Source organism: Triticum aestivum, chromosome 2D (genome assembly GCF_018294505.1).
Source record: "Triticum aestivum cultivar Chinese Spring chromosome 2D, IWGSC CS RefSeq v2.1, whole genome shotgun sequence".
Classification (NCBI taxonomy): Eukaryota; Viridiplantae; Streptophyta; class Magnoliopsida; order Poales; family Poaceae; genus Triticum; species Triticum aestivum.
Genome location: NC_057799.1, coordinates 23,776,818 through 23,794,289, shown reverse-complemented (window position 1 = coordinate 23,794,289; position 17,472 = coordinate 23,776,818). Strand labels below are relative to the sequence as shown.

At 45.3% G+C, this 17,472-nt stretch overlaps 1 protein-coding gene across 1 annotated transcript; it reads left to right on the top strand.

Annotated features, from left to right (window-relative positions):
• Nucleotides 1-1,953: 1,953 nt before the first annotated feature.
• LOC123051199 (ABC transporter C family member 4) lies at nt 1,954-11,115 on the top strand. The gene is made up of 11 exons (XM_044474009.1): nt 1,954-4,200; nt 5,300-5,620; nt 6,268-6,354; nt 6,822-7,445; nt 7,897-8,061; nt 8,161-8,455; nt 8,816-9,027; nt 9,222-9,527; nt 9,620-9,683; nt 10,308-10,547; nt 10,714-11,115. Exons 1-11 carry the CDS (start codon nt 1,969-1,971, stop codon nt 10,815-10,817), a joined length of 4,650 nt encoding a protein of 1,549 aa, XP_044329944.1. The 5' UTR covers nt 1,954-1,968; the 3' UTR covers nt 10,818-11,115.
• Nucleotides 11,116-17,472: the final 6,357 nt, after the last annotated feature.

Sequence of the window (17,472 nt, the reverse complement as noted above, 5' to 3'; positions counted from 1 at the left end):
AGCGAGCGATCGAGATGGAGGAAATTTAACCACTTAAATTGAATGAATCTATGATGGAAATATAGCTTCCCCCTTACTTACCTATCAAAACAAGGTAATTTAACCACTTAAATTGAATGAATCTATGGTGGAAATGAGGTGAAAAAGAGGAGGCACCCGAGACAAGGAGGAGGTGGAGAGAATGAAGTGGGGAGAAAGTGAGTGTGGGTAGGAGAGGCTGTCCAAAATATCTTGTTGCTGCCCACTTACTAATGGCGTACCAATTCTAAATGCGCCATTAGTAATCCAGGTTACTAATGGCGCACCTTCTGGTGGTGCGCCATTAGTATGTTTGGACAGGCGCACTAGTTAAAAAAAATTTGATACTAATGGCGCACCCTGAGCCAGGTGCGCCATTACTAGTTGCAACCACTAATGGCGCACTGTGTCTAGATGCGCCATTAGTATGTTTGGACAGGCGCACTAGTTAATTTTTTTTTATACTAATGGTGCACCCTGGGCAAGGTACGCCATTAGTAGTTTCAACTACTAATGGCGCACTGTGTCTGGATGCGCCATTAGTATGTTTGGACAGGCGCACTAGTTAAAAAAAAAATTTGATACTAATGGCGCACCCTGCGTCTAGATGCGCCATTAGTATGTTTGGACAGGCGCACTAGTTAAAAAAATTTCTTTTTAGGATACTAATGGCGCACCCTGGGCCAGGTGCGCCATTAGTAGTTTCAACTCTTGGCGTATCAGAAGGTGGTGCGCCATTAGTATGGCGCACCACTTGTCTGGTGCGCCATTAGTAGTTTCAACTCTTGGCGTATCAGAAGGTGGTGCGCCATTAGTATGGCGCATCACTTGTCTGGTGCGCCATTAGTGTCAATCCCATCTATAGCCCTTTTTCTAGTAGTGCCTAGACTCTGATAACAAACAATCAAAAAACAACCGCGATACAATGACAGGTGGAAGATGTGTATACAAGGATATCAGAAGAGAGGGACGTCCCTCTCCCCTTTCTTCCCGACCAGCAGAGCCGGTGGAAGGAAAGGGGAGTTGGAGAGAGGATGGTAAGGATGGGGGAGATGAGGAGAGGAGGGAGGAGATTTTGAGATGCCAGATCACTCGAATGTTGTAAAAGCTATATACCATACGCATAATGGATTAGACCATGACAACCTTGTGTATATATCGGCTTCAGGCCCCTCTCAAGCGTGGGCCCTAGGCGGTCGCCCGTCCCACCTAGGCCCCGGGCGGCCCTGTTTGTGTTTAACCATTAGCATTAGTTTTGCTAAAAAAAATTATTAGCATTGGTTTGAGTAAAATAATCACTTAGTTTGACTAAAAAAGGCTACTCACTCAGGTTCAAATTATTTGTGGCAGCTCTACTACTAGTAGTTGTACTAGAGGTGTGACACTTTTTGAAATGGGGGTTGTATCAGCATTAGCAGTAACACAGGTTTCTGGATGAACTATTCTTCCTCCTTTTCTGCTGCCAAACCTGTGGGTGAGTCAAAGATACAAGTGCCCGAGTTTCAAACACGCAAGATGAGGGCATATAGAAAATGCGACGCTTCCGTTGGGGAATCAACGCCGGCCGGCCTCGTCCGCTCCATCCTTTCCCCGGGGCAGCACCCCCATTCCCACGACGCCGCGTCACCCTTCCCTAGTCGCGCTGTTGGACGACGACCGCGAGAGGCCTTCTTCTTCTTCTTCTTCCACCCTAGTCGCGCTGTTGGACGCCGCCGCTACGTGTCCACACCAGAGGCGAAGATGAGCACGACGACGGCGAGAAGCTGCTGCTTCTTCTTCCACCCGGCCGGACCCCACGCCCATGGATGATGGATGGATGCCGCGTCCCCGCCCGTTCTCTAGTCTGGCCAAAAAATTCAAAAAGGTTTCTTCCCCACGACCGGGTCCACGGGTCCCTTCCCCCGTTCCCCTCGCAAAATCCACGCGCGCACCAACGACCCCAAAGCCCAAATGTGCCACACCACTGACGCCGCCCCCGCCGCCGCCGCCATGCCGCCCCCCTCCTCCGCTGCCCCGTGGTGGCTGGCCACCACGGCCTGCTCCCCGCCACCCTTGTCCTCCGCCTCCCTCCCCGACCGCCTCGCCTTCCTCCTCCTCTCCCCGTGCCCGCAGCGCGCGCTCCTCGCCGCCCTCGACCTCCTCTTCCTCCTCGCCGCCCTCGCCCTCTCCCTCCGCGCCCGCCTCCACCACCACTACCGCGCGCGCCAGGATCACCATGAGCAGGAGCCCCTGCTCGCCAAGCCGGCACGGTACCGCGGGAGGGGATTACGCCACAGGATCGCGCTCGGGGCCTCCTCCGCGCTCGCCGCCGCGTCGCTCCTGCTCCTCGCGCTCGCCTTCCTGCTGCTCCCCGCGCGCGGGGATGGCGAGGACGGGGGCGACTGGGCCGCGCTCCAGCGCGCCTTCCTCGCGGCGCACCTCCTCGCGCACCTCGCCGCCGCGGGGACCGTCGCGGCGGAGAAGGCGGGGGCCGCCCCGGCGCGCGCCCACCCGCCGCACCTCCGCGCCTTCTGGCTCGCCACGGCCCTGCTCGCCGCGCTCTTCTCCGGCTCCGCGGCCGCGCGCTTCGTCGCAGGCGAGCCCGTCCTCCCCGACGACCCCATCGCGTTCGCCGGGCTTGTCCTCTCGCTTCCTCTGCTCTACTTCGCGGTCGACGGCTCCAGCGGCCTCGCTGAATCAGCCGCGGCGACGTCTACTACCGAGGAGGAACCAAGCGGTGCCTCTGAGGCGGCCACGTCCTACGCCACGGCGTCGTGGCTCTCGCTGGCGACCTTCAGCTGGATCAACCCGCTCATCACCAAGGGCTACAGGGCGGCTCTCGGCGCCCAAGACGTCCCGCAAGTGGCACCGTCCGATACGGCCGAGGCAGCGTACGCTCTGTTCGTGTCCAACTGGCCGGCGGCCCCCGCGCCGGGGTCCAAGGCCGGGCACCCGGTGATCACCGCGCTGCTGCGGTCCTTCTGGCCGCAGTTCCTGCTCACCGCCGCGCTGGGCGTGGCGCACCTGTCGGTCATGTACATCGGCCCGTCGCTCGTGGACAGGTTCGTCCAGTTCGTTCGCCGCGGCGGAGACATGACGGACGGGCTGCGGCTGGTCGGCATCCTCCTCGCCGGCAAGGCCGCTGAGACTCTCGCGTCGCACCACTACGAGTTCCAGGGGCAGAAGCTGGGCATCCGCATCCATGCTGCTCTGCTCGCCGTGGTGTACCGCAAGTCGCTGCGGCTGTCCACGGGCGCGCGGCGAGCTCACGGCGCCGGCACCATCGTGAACTACATGGAGGTGGATGCCGAGGAGGTGTCCAATGTCACGCACGAGCTCCACAACCTGTGGCTGATGCCGCTGCAGATCGCCGTGGCCCTCGCCCTGCTCTACACCCACCTCGGCCCATCCGTGCTCACCGCGGTCGCCGCGATCGCTGTGGTCACCGTGGTCGTGGCCCTCGCCAACCGGCGCAACATGGAGTACCAGTTCAAGTTCCTCGGCAAGCGCGATGAGCGCATGAAGGCCATCACCGAGTTGCTCAACTACATGCGCGTGATCAAGCTGCAGGCATGGGAGGAGACGTTTGGTTCCAAGATTAGTGAGCTCAGGGAGGCCGAGCTTGGGTGGCTGGCCAAGTCCATGTACTTCATGTGCGCCAACACCATCGTGCTCTGGAGCGGCCCGCTTGCCATGACCGTGCTCGTGTTCGGCACCTGCGTGCTGACAGGTGTCAAGCTCGACGCTGGCAAGGTGTTCACAGCCACTGCGTTCTTTCGAATGCTCGATGGACCTATGCAGAGCTTCCCGGAGGCGATCGCCGCTGTGACGCAGGCGACCGTGTCCCTTGGAAGGCTTGACAGGTACCTGCTTGATGCAGAGCTCGCTGACACTACAGTGGAGCATGTCCTCGACACTGATACTGGCCCGGACCGAGTGGTCGTGGAGGTGCACGATGGCATGTTCGCGTGGGACGTGAGGGGCAAGAAGGAGAGTGCAAAGGAAGAAGAGGAAAATGATGACAGTGAAGGTGAGGAGGATGAGAGAATTGTGGAGGAGGCACCAGTGCTAGAGACAGTGCTGAAGGGGATTAATATGAAGGTGAGGAAAGGCAAGCTTGCGGCGGTGGTTGGAATGGTCGGGTCCGGCAAGTCGTCACTGCTGTCCTGCATTATGGGGGAGATGGACAAGGTCTCAGGCAAAGTAAGTGCGTGTTACTTATACAAAACAGCTTCCTTATTTGTCAAAATACTGTGCATTTGCTCATTCATTTTGTGCAACCTTACTTTTTTTTTTTTTTGAGAATTATTCGTGTGACACTCTTATGATAAACAGCGAGGATTTTGCCTCTTTATTTTCGGAATGGTTAAAATCAGCGTGTTGAGTGAGTGCAAGGTCAAATACTACAACTGAGGAAGTGCAATTATATTGAATTAAGGGGTAATGGCTGAACTCTCAGGTGGGTAGAAAACAGCAGTTAAACTGTCATTCTCACTAGTAGGGAAGGCTCTTCAAGTATCGACCAGGAATTCTGGAATCACCCGAATAACTGGAACCTACCTGCCTGGTACTGATCTGTTATTGTTGTAAATGAGATTGTCGGTGCAAACTGTCAGAGAAGGAGGCTACTCTGCTTTTTGATGTGGTACCTGCCTGGTACCCGAAAGCAAGTTAGCTGCAAATCCAATAATTCTGCTACTCTGCTTTTGGTAATTGATGTGCCAGTTAAGCCTGCCACATGTTTGTCGGAATGCCTCCCCCTGTTTGCCCTGATCTATGCTATTCTTAAATGCCCAACGGTCCAACCATTAGTTCTAAGCCAGTGCCTTTGTCCAGAATTAGTTGACGCTCAAAAGGATGTATCTAACACTGAAATATGTCTAGATACATCCGTCTGAGCATTAACTAATTCCGGACGGAGAAAGTACAATTTTGTGGAAATGTAAAATTTGGCGTTTTTGTTTTGGGTTGTGCGGATAAATCACATTTCTATCTAGGAATGGCATATCTTCCATTGATGGCATTATTATAGATAGAATTCCAGTAGTCTTTTCCTGGTATCTGCATGGTACTTGGACATTCTGTGCTGTTCTTTTGACAACTTTAACAGTACTCTTCATGACGCTCGCTAGGCTCTGCTCCACCATTTCAGTATTTATTTTTCTGCAAAGAATATGATTATGACAACGATTGAAGCACTTTAGCATTGCCTATATAAATTCCTCCTGATATATGTTGCCCTGTGGTAGTGTAGTTCCGACTGTCGTGCTTGCTTGTTTAACCCTGTATCATTTTTCAACAGGTAAGGGTATGTGGTAGCACTGCATATGTTGCACAGACAGCTTGGATCCAAAATGGGACCATTCAAGAGAATATCTTATTCGGGCAGCCAGTGGATGCTGAAAGATACAAAGAGGTTACACGATCTTGCTGTCTGCAAAAGGATTTGGAAATGATGGAATTTGGTGACCAGACTGAAATAGGAGAGAGAGGGATCAATCTCAGTGGCGGGCAGAAACAGCGCATTCAGCTTGCCAGAGCAGTTTATCAGAATTGTGATGTATATCTCCTTGATGATGTCTTCAGTGCTGTTGATGCGCACACTGGTTCATATATCTTTAAGGTAATTCTTTTCTTCTTATTCATACAGTTTAATGTTCATCTGCATTCCTTTCAAAATGATGAACTAGATATTAATCAATATTGTAATGCCAACATTATTTAGCTTTTTATGCTGTGTTACAGTGTCTTGAGTCCTGACCCCTGCAGTGATTTCTGCCTGCTTGTTGAGTGAGTGGTGGAAAATTATTCATCTCTGTCATTAGTGCCATGATTACATGATTTTTAGCTCCATAGCAAATGCTGGAAAGAGGGGGAAACAGACTAAGGAAAGAAACCATTTTTCCCGCAAAAATAAATAAATCAATCTTATGTTTTCAGCATATTTAGCTTCAGTTGTGATGTTTTTTGTTTCTTCCAAAAATATCGTAAGATGATATGTTGGTGTGCTGCTTTGTTCCTGGTATGTGACAAATAATAACTGTTCTAGTATGTAATGACTAAATAACTAATAACCAAGAGTCCAAGAGCTAGGGAAATACTTGTGAAATACATGTTATGATTGTTCTTTTATGCGTTTCAACTAAAAAAAATCAATGTTGAAGTAAGTCCCATTGATATGCATGGGTTGAAGTAAACCCTCTCAATATAACTATCACTGATATATGGGCCACCATATTTTGTGGGTATGACAAGAATGCTCCTCTGCAGGAATGTCTAAGGGGCATGCTCAAGGGAAAGACCATCTTGCTTGTTACTCACCAAGTGGATTTCTTGCATAATGTGGACAACATATTTGTAAGTTCATAATCTGTTCGTTGATGAACATAATAAAAGTTGAAGTGTTTTTAATTTCCTCCAAAGCAAGTACTGCTGTAGCATCTGTCCACTACTGCAGTATGTTTAGTTTCATGTCATTCTTATATGCAATTATACCTGAAATCTGTCCATTGTACTATCCAGTGGTTAGCAAGCAAGATTTCAGTTATTATCTGGAACAATCACCATAAACAATAGAACACTCATGTTGTTTTTGTATAGTACTATAGTTGAAACTGTATAGGTTATCACACTTCATGTAGTTTGCATGATTTTTTCATGTAGTTACGTTATCAGCTATTCCCTCTAAAAGAGATTTACATGTGACTTGTAAGGTAGTAATTACTTTTTGGCTCTCTTCTTGAAGAAGGGAACACTGCTAGAACCTGTGTGCTATGTACTTGACTTAGTCTTCAATAAATAATCTTCACCATGCAAATAAACAGGTCATGAAAGATGGTATGATTGCACAGTCAGGAAAGTTTGACGAGTTACTAGAAGCAGGCTCAGGTTTTTCAGCTCTTGTTGCTGCTCATGATAGTTCGATGGAACTGGTGGAACACAATCGACAAGTAGAGAAGACTGAACATTCTCAGCCTGCAGTAGTCAGGATCCCGTCTCTTCGCTCTAGATCCATTGGAAAAGGTGAGAAGGTGATCGTTGCACCAGAAATAGAAGCAGCTACTTCTAAGATTATACAAGAAGAGGAAAGAGAGAGTGGCCAAGTAAGTTGGCGTGTGTACAAGTTATACATGACAGAGGCTTGGGGTTGGTGGGGAGTTGTGGGCATATTTGGATTATCATTGGTGTGGCAAGCTTCTGATATGGCTAGTGACTATTGGCTGTCATATGAAACATCCGGCGTCATTCCCTTTAATCCTTCACTGTTTATCGGAGTGTATGTTGCCATAGCTGGTGTTTCAATGGTACTTCAAGTAATCAAGACTTTTCTTGAGACGGTCATGGGACTTCAAACAGCTCAGATCTTTTTCAGGAAGATGTTTGACAGCATTTTGCATGCCCCAATGTCATTCTTTGACACCACTCCTTCAGGAAGAATTCTTAGTCGGGTAAATCTCTTCATTGGTTTTATTTGGTGATAGTATTAACTTGCCTTTGCGTAAGTTGATTATATTTATGCCTCAGCAAACCTTATTTCCCGATCCTCTCCTATTCACTCAAATAAGTGCTAGCAACTCTAGTTTGACCTTCTGAAATGTGCACTTCTACTATAAAATTTATAAAAGGAATAGTAATTTTTACAGTTTTGCTAAAGCACATCTAGATGTGCCATAAGTATTGCACATCTAAATCCTATGTCATTGATCTTATGCGGAGATTTGTGTGGATATTTTTTTTCCTTTTTTCTTTTCCTATTTATGCTTGATTGAGTCACTTAGATGTGCAATAACTAGGGCACATCTAGATGTGCTCTAGACACTTTTTTTTCAATGACAGAAGAGTGTTACATTTTTTTTTGTACTGAATTACTGATTTGATATCTCCCCCTTGTCTTTTCAGGCATCATCTGACCAAACAACGATCGATGTTGTGCTGGCATTTTTCGTTGGCCTGACAATTTCAATGTACATTTCAGTATTGAGCACCATAGTTGTTACTTGTCAGGTTGCCTGGCCATCAGTTATAGCTGTAATTCCGCTTCTGCTATTGAACATTTGGTACAGGGTATGCCATTATTGTAAAGTTCACCTCAAAGACCTTAGCTAATTCTGGTCATAAGAAGAGAATGCTGATTCGAACTTGCAATTTCCCTCTTTTGTGCAGAATCGCTATCTTGCAACTTCTCGGGAGCTAACTCGACTTGAAGGAGTAACCAAGGCACCGGTTATCGATCACTTTACTGAGACCGTTGTAGGTGCTACAACCATACGATGTTTTAAGAAGGAAAATGAATTTTTCCAGGAGAATTTAGAAAGAATCAATTCAAGTTTGCGCATGTACTTCCACAATTATGCGGCAAACGAGTGGCTTGGGTTCCGCCTGGAGCTTATTGGAACACTCGTATTGTCAATCACTGCTTTCCTGATGATCAGCTTGCCCAGCAATTTTATCAAGAAAGGTACCAATTGAAAAAACAGGGATTATATCTTATCGTTCTCAAGCGTCAACATGTTATCAGCAGAATGACACCAGTTTCTGCTTATTAAATTCAGCAGCATGTTGGTAATAATAAGATGAATAATCTAAGAACAATACTGCATTTTGGGTTATCTTGGTACTCCAGGATGAAGGCGTAGATGATTATTTTTCTCAACAAATTGTTGCATAATTAACCAACCAATTGTAACTTTTAAAACTTTTTTTTCGGGATAGATAATATATTTTAACTGGCATACCTAGTAATGTACTCTTTGTAGGTTTATTAAGATTATGAGCCTTTTATAGGCCGCAGAAACTGATTTCTGTCAACTTGTTGCAGAATTTGTTGGCATGTCTCTTTCGTATGGCCTTTCCCTCAATTCTCTGGTGTACTTTGCAATATCGATCAGCTGTATGTTGGAAAACGACATGGTTGCTGTAGAGAGGGTAAATCAATTCAGCACTCTTCCTTCTGAGGCAGCATGGAGAAAAGAGGATCATCTTCCTCCAAATTGGCCCACACATGGAGATATTGACATCAGCAATCTAAAGGTTAGAAGGACCAACTACTTAAATATGCACAATTTCATACTTTGTTGTTATTTCTACATTGAACCAAGTCCACATAAATATGATGAAACTACTGGTCTATCTTACTCTGGATCAAGTGTTGCATGTTTCGAATATTTCTCTTTGTTATTGGGGATTTTCTCAACCAACTAAGCTCATAATTTTTATCCTTTCAGGTTAGGTATCGACCAAATACACCTCTAATTCTGAAGGGCATTAATGTGAGCATTAGAGGTGGTGAAAAGATAGGAGTTGTCGGAAGGACAGGCAGTGGAAAATCGACTTTGATTCAAGCACTGTTCAGGCTTGTAGAACCTGCAGAGGGGAAGATGATCATTGATGGAGTAGACCTATGTGCATTGGGTCTGCATGATCTTAGGTCCCGTTTCGGCATAATTCCCCAGGAGCCAGTTCTCTTTGAAGGGACGATTCGAAGTAACATTGATCCTGTTGGGCAGTATTCAGATGCTGAAATATGGCTGGTATGGTGTCCGTAAAGCGTTTGTTTCAGACTTCCTCCTTGATGTGATGCGCTGTGCTAATTAGTTGTGCTAATTACGTCACATGTTTGCAGGCTCTGGAGCGTTGCCAACTGAAAGATGTGGTAGCTTCAAAAGCTGAAAAGCTCGATGCTCTAGGTTTGCCATTTGTATGCTTCAGTTGTATTTTTTGTTGGCTAAAGTTGCATCTGCCACTCAGGCTTAATCACTTAATTATGTTTTCCGACTTTGTGAGTGAAATAGTGCTAGCTAGTTGTTAAGTAGGATCATTTACTAGTCCAAAGTTCTTAACGACCGCACTTTTCCAAAACACAAATGGACCGAATAGTGCAGGTAGTAACTTTTATAACTTGCAGACCTTTCGGTTGTCAATATCATGACATACATACATGGTGCGGAATCCTCAGCACATTATAGGTGCCATGTGCAGGAAACGGTTAATGTAACTATGATAGTTGCCAAATGAACACTGACAATCTGGGGGAAGAAAACAGAGCTTAATACCTGAATTCAAATGACATGACCTAAATCCACAACTATCAGTTTCCACAAGAGCATAAAATAGTTTGCGATTGCACAGAATAAACCCATGATGACCAAATAAAAAAATTGGTCATTAACAATTTCTATTTTCTTCGGGAACACTACACATATTATATATGGTCAGAGAAAGATGCAACCTGTATTACTTACCCTTTCACGAATATTCTGTTTTATTAAGCAGTTAAATATATATACTCATTCCTTTTACTCTTCTCACAGTGGCTGATAGTGGGGAGAACTGGAGTGTAGGCCAAAGACAGCTTCTGTGCCTTGGCCGTGTGATATTGAAGCAGAACCAAATCTTATTTATGGACGAGGCAACTGCTTCAGTTGATTCGCAAACCGACGCCACGATTCAGAAGATCACACGAGAACAATTCTCGTCATGTACAATTATCAGCATTGCACACAGGATACCGACAGTCATGGACTGTGATAGAGTTTTGGTTCTGGACGCAGGTAGGTTTCTTTTGTGACCATATTTACCATTTCCTCTCCCTAGATAAATGTGTGCTTTTGGTACATCTGGTTCAGAGAACCGGAGTCCTGTTTCTCACTTGGTTCAGTCAGTCACATCCTTTCTTGTTCCAGAAAGGCATTCTAAAATCTCACTATCTGTGTCCAGGTCTGGTAAAGGAATTTGATGCGCCATCGAGGTTGCTCGAACAACCGGAATCCCTCTTCGGGGCGATGGTCCAGGAGTATGCCGACCGCTCGTCCAACCTCTAGTAACTTGCTCCCGGATACCGTAAATATATATATAAAGAAATAAATAGGAGTCGTTTTGATAGGTCGACTGCTCGAGTGTATATACCGCGCAATACCTCAACAAATAAAAGTAGAAGTTTGGAGAGTATGCCCCAGTGTTGTTGTAATGTTATTTAGAAGAAGTGTCTCGGTTAGTTCAAAACTGCGACACTTATTTTGGGTCGGAGGGAGTAACAGAATCCGAGTTGAGTTTTTATTTTTATTTTTTACAGAAAAGATTCCAAGGTACGTAGTTTTTTAGATAAAAATTCCAAGGTAAGTTTGAGCGGTCAAAGGTTAACGTGACAGCCCAGCCCAGATTCTGTATAGCTTTCTGTATCCAATTCAGACCTGTGCAACGCCGCAGCCTCCTGCCTAACGCTGCCCCTTCTCAAGCATGATGACCGCCGCTGTTTTTCATGAAATAAAAAAAATCACGAATTCAAAAAATGTTGGTGAAATTCAAAAAAGTTCTCAAATTTGAATAGTTCACAAAATTAAAAAACAAACATGAATTGGAAATCTAAACATGGAAGTAAAAGAAGAAAAGAGAAAAAAAACATGCAAAAGAGACAAAAAAAAGAAGTAAAAACAGAACATGAAAAAATGGCCCGGAAGCTTTACAAATATGTGAGAAGCTCCCGAAACCTTCCTAAAACAGTTAAACACCCGATAGCCGGCCCGCTAGCAAGCGCATGTTGTCGACCACGCCATAGTGCTCGCATCACCATACATACCATTCGTGGCGCACCATTGGCATTGCGACGTTTCCTTCTCTTGAAGCCTTTGTCTACAGGAGTAGTGTATTTTGTTGTTCCGTCACACGTCGTAGAGTTCCAAGGTAGGATTGTGGAGATTCTGCCGCAAGGCTGATGCCCTCAGATTGTTATATTACTTTTAAATAAGCCGATTCACTCGGCATCTTTGCTTGTCTTTCTTTGGCATTGTAGAATAATCAAAAATATGTGACCATGCACATCAATCGATGCAGAGGTTGGAGGTGACTCTTGGGAATTATTACTAGAAAATAGTTATATCTAGTAAGTAGCTAGTGAATGTCCATTGATTTGCAAGACAAAGTGTTAAATATTTGAGAACAAACAAATAAATGAAAAGGTCCCATATATATGGGCAGTGCTACGCGTGGTCCGACCCCTGTTGCAAAACTTTTTCTTCTCTATTTTTCTGCAACAAGACCCTTGGTGCAAGACATTTTCTCTTATTTATCTGTAACAAGACTCTTGTTGCAAAACCTCCATTACAATAGGATCCAACATCTCTAGCTTCTTCTATGTATTCCTGCAACAAGACTGTTGTTGCGAAAACTTGCAAGAACGCCGCCGGCTGCAAAACAGAGAGCACCCCCGTCGTCTCTGCATCACCCCATTTGTTGCAGGATGCCTTTCTCGAAACAAGTGCTCAGTTGCAAGAACTGCAGTACATAGCGCTTTGCATGGTCAGTTGAGATTCAATGCATGGATAGGAGAGATAAAAATATGCGATCATTTCATTAGAGATAGGGATGAAGGAGAGAAACAGTGTGCTGGCCCATCCAAACGTGTCTCGGGCATAGAACGTGGTTGATGTGAGAGAAAAAATCGGTCAGTTGACCACTAGCTTTTTCTCATATATATTGTGTAGTCTCCTGCCCCGACCAACTGGCCCAAAGGTTGGAATTAACCATACATCTTAGATGGGCTGAGAATAAGAACTCACTGCTTGAAGTCACGCAGCAGCCTAATCCATTCCCCATTTTGCTTTCCCCACTGGCCTAATTGCCCGCTCCTTGACCACTGACGTCATCTGCCGCCGACCAGATAGCCACAAACCAAGCTTAACAATATCTATAGGGCTGCGCTAGGCATCAGGAATCGACGGCCCTCAAGTGGTCTGGCAAATGCTTCGCATCAGCCGTGTGTAGGAAAGCGTTTCCCATATCTATATGCGGGTGTGCAAAGCGGTGACACGTGTAGGAGGAAAGGTGATTCTTGGGAATCAGCAGATAATAGTGGTTCTAGTGATTAGTCAATGTCCACTGAGTTGCGGGACTTGTTACTCGCAAGGAGGTGAAAAGGGCCTATGACAAAGTGTTAAGAATTCAAGAAAAAAGGGGAAAAGGTGAAGAAGGCCCATATATATACATATTTCGAAAAGAGTTGATAATATTTTATTAAAAAGGTTCACACCTTTCCAAAATGGAACTTTATATAAATGCACATGACATTTTAAAAAATGGTCTTGCCATTTTAAAAATGTGCATCCATTTTAAAAAATGGTCATTCATTTAAAAAATGTACATCAAATTTTATAAAAAATCCTAGAGTGTTAAAGGAAATTGTACAATTTTTATCAAATGTTCATGACATTTTTAAATTGTGCATACAATTTTAGAAAACATACATTTTAAAAACAATGTCCATGGCATTTTTGTTTAAAAGTTCTGAAATATTTCTAAAATGTTCATGATATAACACATTATTTGACTGGAAATCATAAACTTTCAAAAAATACTTAGCTATTTTAAAAAATCTTCATGACATTGAGAAAATGTTCATGCATTTAAAATCATAGTTATGTGTTTCTGAAACAAATTAGTTTTTTTATCTTAAAAAGGTAAAAAATCTAAAAGAAAAAAAAGGATGAATAGGAACCACGTGCAACAATTCGAAGGAAAACTATTCCCTACCTCGGCTATTGGGTTGCTTTCGCGTCTCGCGGCCGCTTCTCGACGACATGAGACATATTGCAATAGGCTATCTTCCTTTTGGTGGGAGCCCCTATAGGGCCGACCTAGTGGTGCCGTGAGTGAGACTGTAGCTGATCGGCTTTTATATACCCTCTATCATTTATTTTTTTGAAAAATACAATAGGATTTGAAAAAAAAAGTGAACTTTTTTGAAAATACAACAACTTTTTTTGGCAAGAAATGAACATTTTTTTAACATGCAATCATTTTTGCAAAAAAATGAATATTTTTTAAATGGCAACAGCTTCCCAAATTTGCGAACATTTATTGTAAATATGAAAATTATTTTTGAAATTTTGAAAAACTATTAGAACATAAACACCATTTTTGGAAAACAATAGTTTGTAAAATTCGGAAATATGTATTGTAAAAGTGAACATTGTTTTTGAAATTTTGAAAAAAAATAGAACATAACCACTTTTCTTTGGAAAAAGTGTTTTTTTAATGCGAATAGTTTTTGAAATTTTGAACGTTTTTTGAAAATGCAACATTTTTTCCATAGTTGTGATCTTTTTTGAAGTGAATGTTTTCAGAAATGTGTATTTTTCAAAAAAATCGATCATTTTTAAATTTATGGTCTTTTTTAATTGTGAAAATGATTTTAAAATGGGAGGATGTGTTTAAAATTCCAATCAATTTTAAAAATTAAAATTCCAAACATTTTTAAAAATTAAAATTATGCCATTTTCTGAATATAAAATAAAAGAAATATAAAAAATGAATAACCATGAAGAAACAAAAACTATGTAGAAGGTTCCTAAAACTTGTGAAAACCAAACAGGAACCTTGCTCCCAAAACTAGGATATGTACAACGCTAAATGAGCCGGCCCAACTGAATCCCCCGTTCGCCAGCACTTTGCGGTATGCCAATAGCTTGGCTTACAGAGCGACAAATTTGAATTTCTCCTTTCGGTAGACTTGTCATTGGGACAGTGGTAGCAAGGGCCTAAAATTGAAATCACTAATTAAGTAGCACCACATGCAAATATAACTTTCATCTTCTCTGATGGTGACAAATGGTGTAGCGCATGCGTGGCACTTGTCGCCACCAGATAGCTTTGAGTGGTTTTCTCACGGGAGGCTATTTGTTTGTGTTTTTCTTTCTTGATCCACTTTTATAAAATTAAATATCTTCTGAACCCTACATCCAAACTAAAAATCGTTTTCACTGTTGCCTTCCTTGCGTCGAGGCCTCCAAAACTAGATCTCATATTGATAGGTTTCGACGAATTTTTTGGGCGAAAGTTTTGTTGGAAATATGCACTAGAGGCAATAATAAAATGGTTATTATTGTATTTCCTTGTTCATGACTTGACGAGCCTAGCATGTACAGACATGGCCTCGGAACACAAGAGACCGAAAGGTCGAACATGAGTCGTATAGTAGATACGATCAACATGGAGATGTTCACCGATGATGACTAGTCCGTCTCACGTGATGATCGGACACGGCCTAGTTGACTCGGATCATGTATCACTTAGATGACTAGAGGGATGTCTATCTGAGTGGGAGTTCATTAAATAATTTGATTAGATGAACTTAATTATCATGAACATAGTCAAAAGGTCTTTGCAAATTATGTCGTAGCTTACGCTTTAGTTCTACTAAGATATGTTCCTAGAGAAAATTTAGTTGAAAGTTGATAGTAGCAATTATGCGGACTGGGTCCGTAAACTGAGGATTGTCCTCATTGCTGCACAGAAGGCTTATGTCCTTAATGCACCGCTCGGTGTGCTGAACCTCGAGCGTCGTTTGTGGATGTTGCGAACATCTGACATACACGTTTTGATGACTACGTGATAGTTCAGTGCATAATGTTAAACGGTTTAGAATTGAGGCACCGAAGACATTTTGAAACGTCACAGAACATATGAGATGTTTCAAGAGCTGAAATTGGGATTTTAGGCTCGTGCCCACGTCAAGAGGTGTGAGACCTCTGACAAGTTTCTTAAGCCTGCAAACTAAGGGAGAAAAGCTCAATCGTTGAGCATGTGCTCAGATTGTCTGAGTACTACAATCGCTTGAATCGAGTGGGAGTTAATCTTCCAGATGAGATAGTGATGGTTCTCCATAGTCACTGCCACCAAGCTATTAGAGCTTCGTGATGAACTATAACATATCAGGGATAGACATGATGATCCTTGAGCAACTCACGATGTTTGACACCACGAAAGTAGAAATCAAGTAGGAGCATCAATTGTTGATGGTTAGTAAAACCACTAGTTTCAAGAAGGGCAAGGGAAAGAAGGGATACTTCATGAAATGGCAAATCAGTTGCTGCTCTTGTGAAGAAACCCAAGGTTGAACCCAAACCCGAGACTAAGTGCTTCTGTAATGAGGGGAACGGTCACTGAAGAAGAACTGCCCTAGATACTTGGTAGATGAGAAGGCAGGCAAGGTCGACAGAAGTATATTGGATATACATTATATTAATCACTACTGAAATCAGCTAATTTGCCATCTGCCAGCTCTTTGCCGTCTGCTAGCTGACGGCAAAGAAGCTCTTTGCCATCAGCTAAACATAAGTAGACGGCAAAGAAAAGGCTGACGGCAAAGAAGCTCTTTGCCATCTGCCAGCTCTTTGCCGTCTGCCAGCAGACGGCAAAGAATCTTTGCCGTCCGCCAGCAGACGGCAAAGAGTGTGGTGGCCCCCACCCCCCGCTTGTTTGAAAAAATCCTAACGGCCCACCTCTAGCGGACGGCAAAGAGGCAGAAAGGCGGACGACAAAGGCTGGCGGACGGCAAAGAGGGCACTTGCCTAACGGCAGGTACCCCCCGCCCGTTACTCACTTCGTCCTCGCCTCGCCCTTCTCCTCCCACCCCCCCGCCGCCGCCGCCGCCGCCCGCCGCGCGCCGCCGCCCCGTCGCCCCCGCCGCCCCGTCGCCCCGCCGCTCCGGCTCCCCGCCGGCCCACCGCCCCGTCGGCCCCCAGCCCCGGCCCCCCGCCGCCCCGCGCCCCACCGCCGCCCCGGCCCCCCGCCGCCCCGCGCCCCCCGCCGCCTCCTCCACCGCCCCGCCCCGGCACCCCGCCGCCCCGCCTCCTCCACCGCCCCGGCCCCCCGCCGCCCCGCCTCCTCCACCGCCCCGCCCCGGCCCCCCGTCGCCGGCCCCTCCCCGACCCGTCGCCGCCCCCCACAGTGAGCCCCTCCCATTTTTTTTTTCTGTTTTTTTGTTTTTTTTCTGTTTAGATAAGGTTTTTTAGTTTAAGTTTTTTCAGTTTAGAATTAATTAGTTTAGGTTATTTAGTTTAATTAGTTTAGGTTTAATTAGTTTAGGTTTTTAGTTTAGGTTTAGGTTAAGTAGAAGGGGGAAGAAGAAGAAGAAGAAGAAGAAGAAGAAGAAGAAGAAGAAGAAGAAGAGGAGGAGGAGGAGGAGGAGGAGGAGGAGAAAGAAGAAGAAGAAGAAGAAGAAGAAGAAGAAGAAGAAGAAGAAGAAGAAGAAGAAGAAGAAGAAGAAGAAGAAGAAGAAGAGGAGGAGGAGGAGGAGGAGGAGGAGGAGGAGCAAGAAGAAGAAGAAGAAGAAGAAGAAGAAGAAGAAGAAGAAGAAGAAGAAGAAGAGGAGGAGGAGGAGGAGGAGGAGGAGGAGGAGAAAGAAGAAGAAGAAGAAGAAGAAGACGGGGGATGAGAAGAAGTAGAAGAATGAGAAGAAGTAGAAGTAGTAGAAGAATGAGAAGACCCCCTGACCCCCCAACCCCGACACCACACCCCGACTCCACCCCGACACCCGACCCCCTGACCCCCTGACCCCGACACGACACCCCGACCCCCCGACCCCCTAACCCCCTAACCCCGACACGACACCCCGACCCCCCGACCCCGAAACAGCACCCCGACCCCGACACGGCACCCCGACACCGACACGACACCCCGACCCCCACACGACACCCCCGA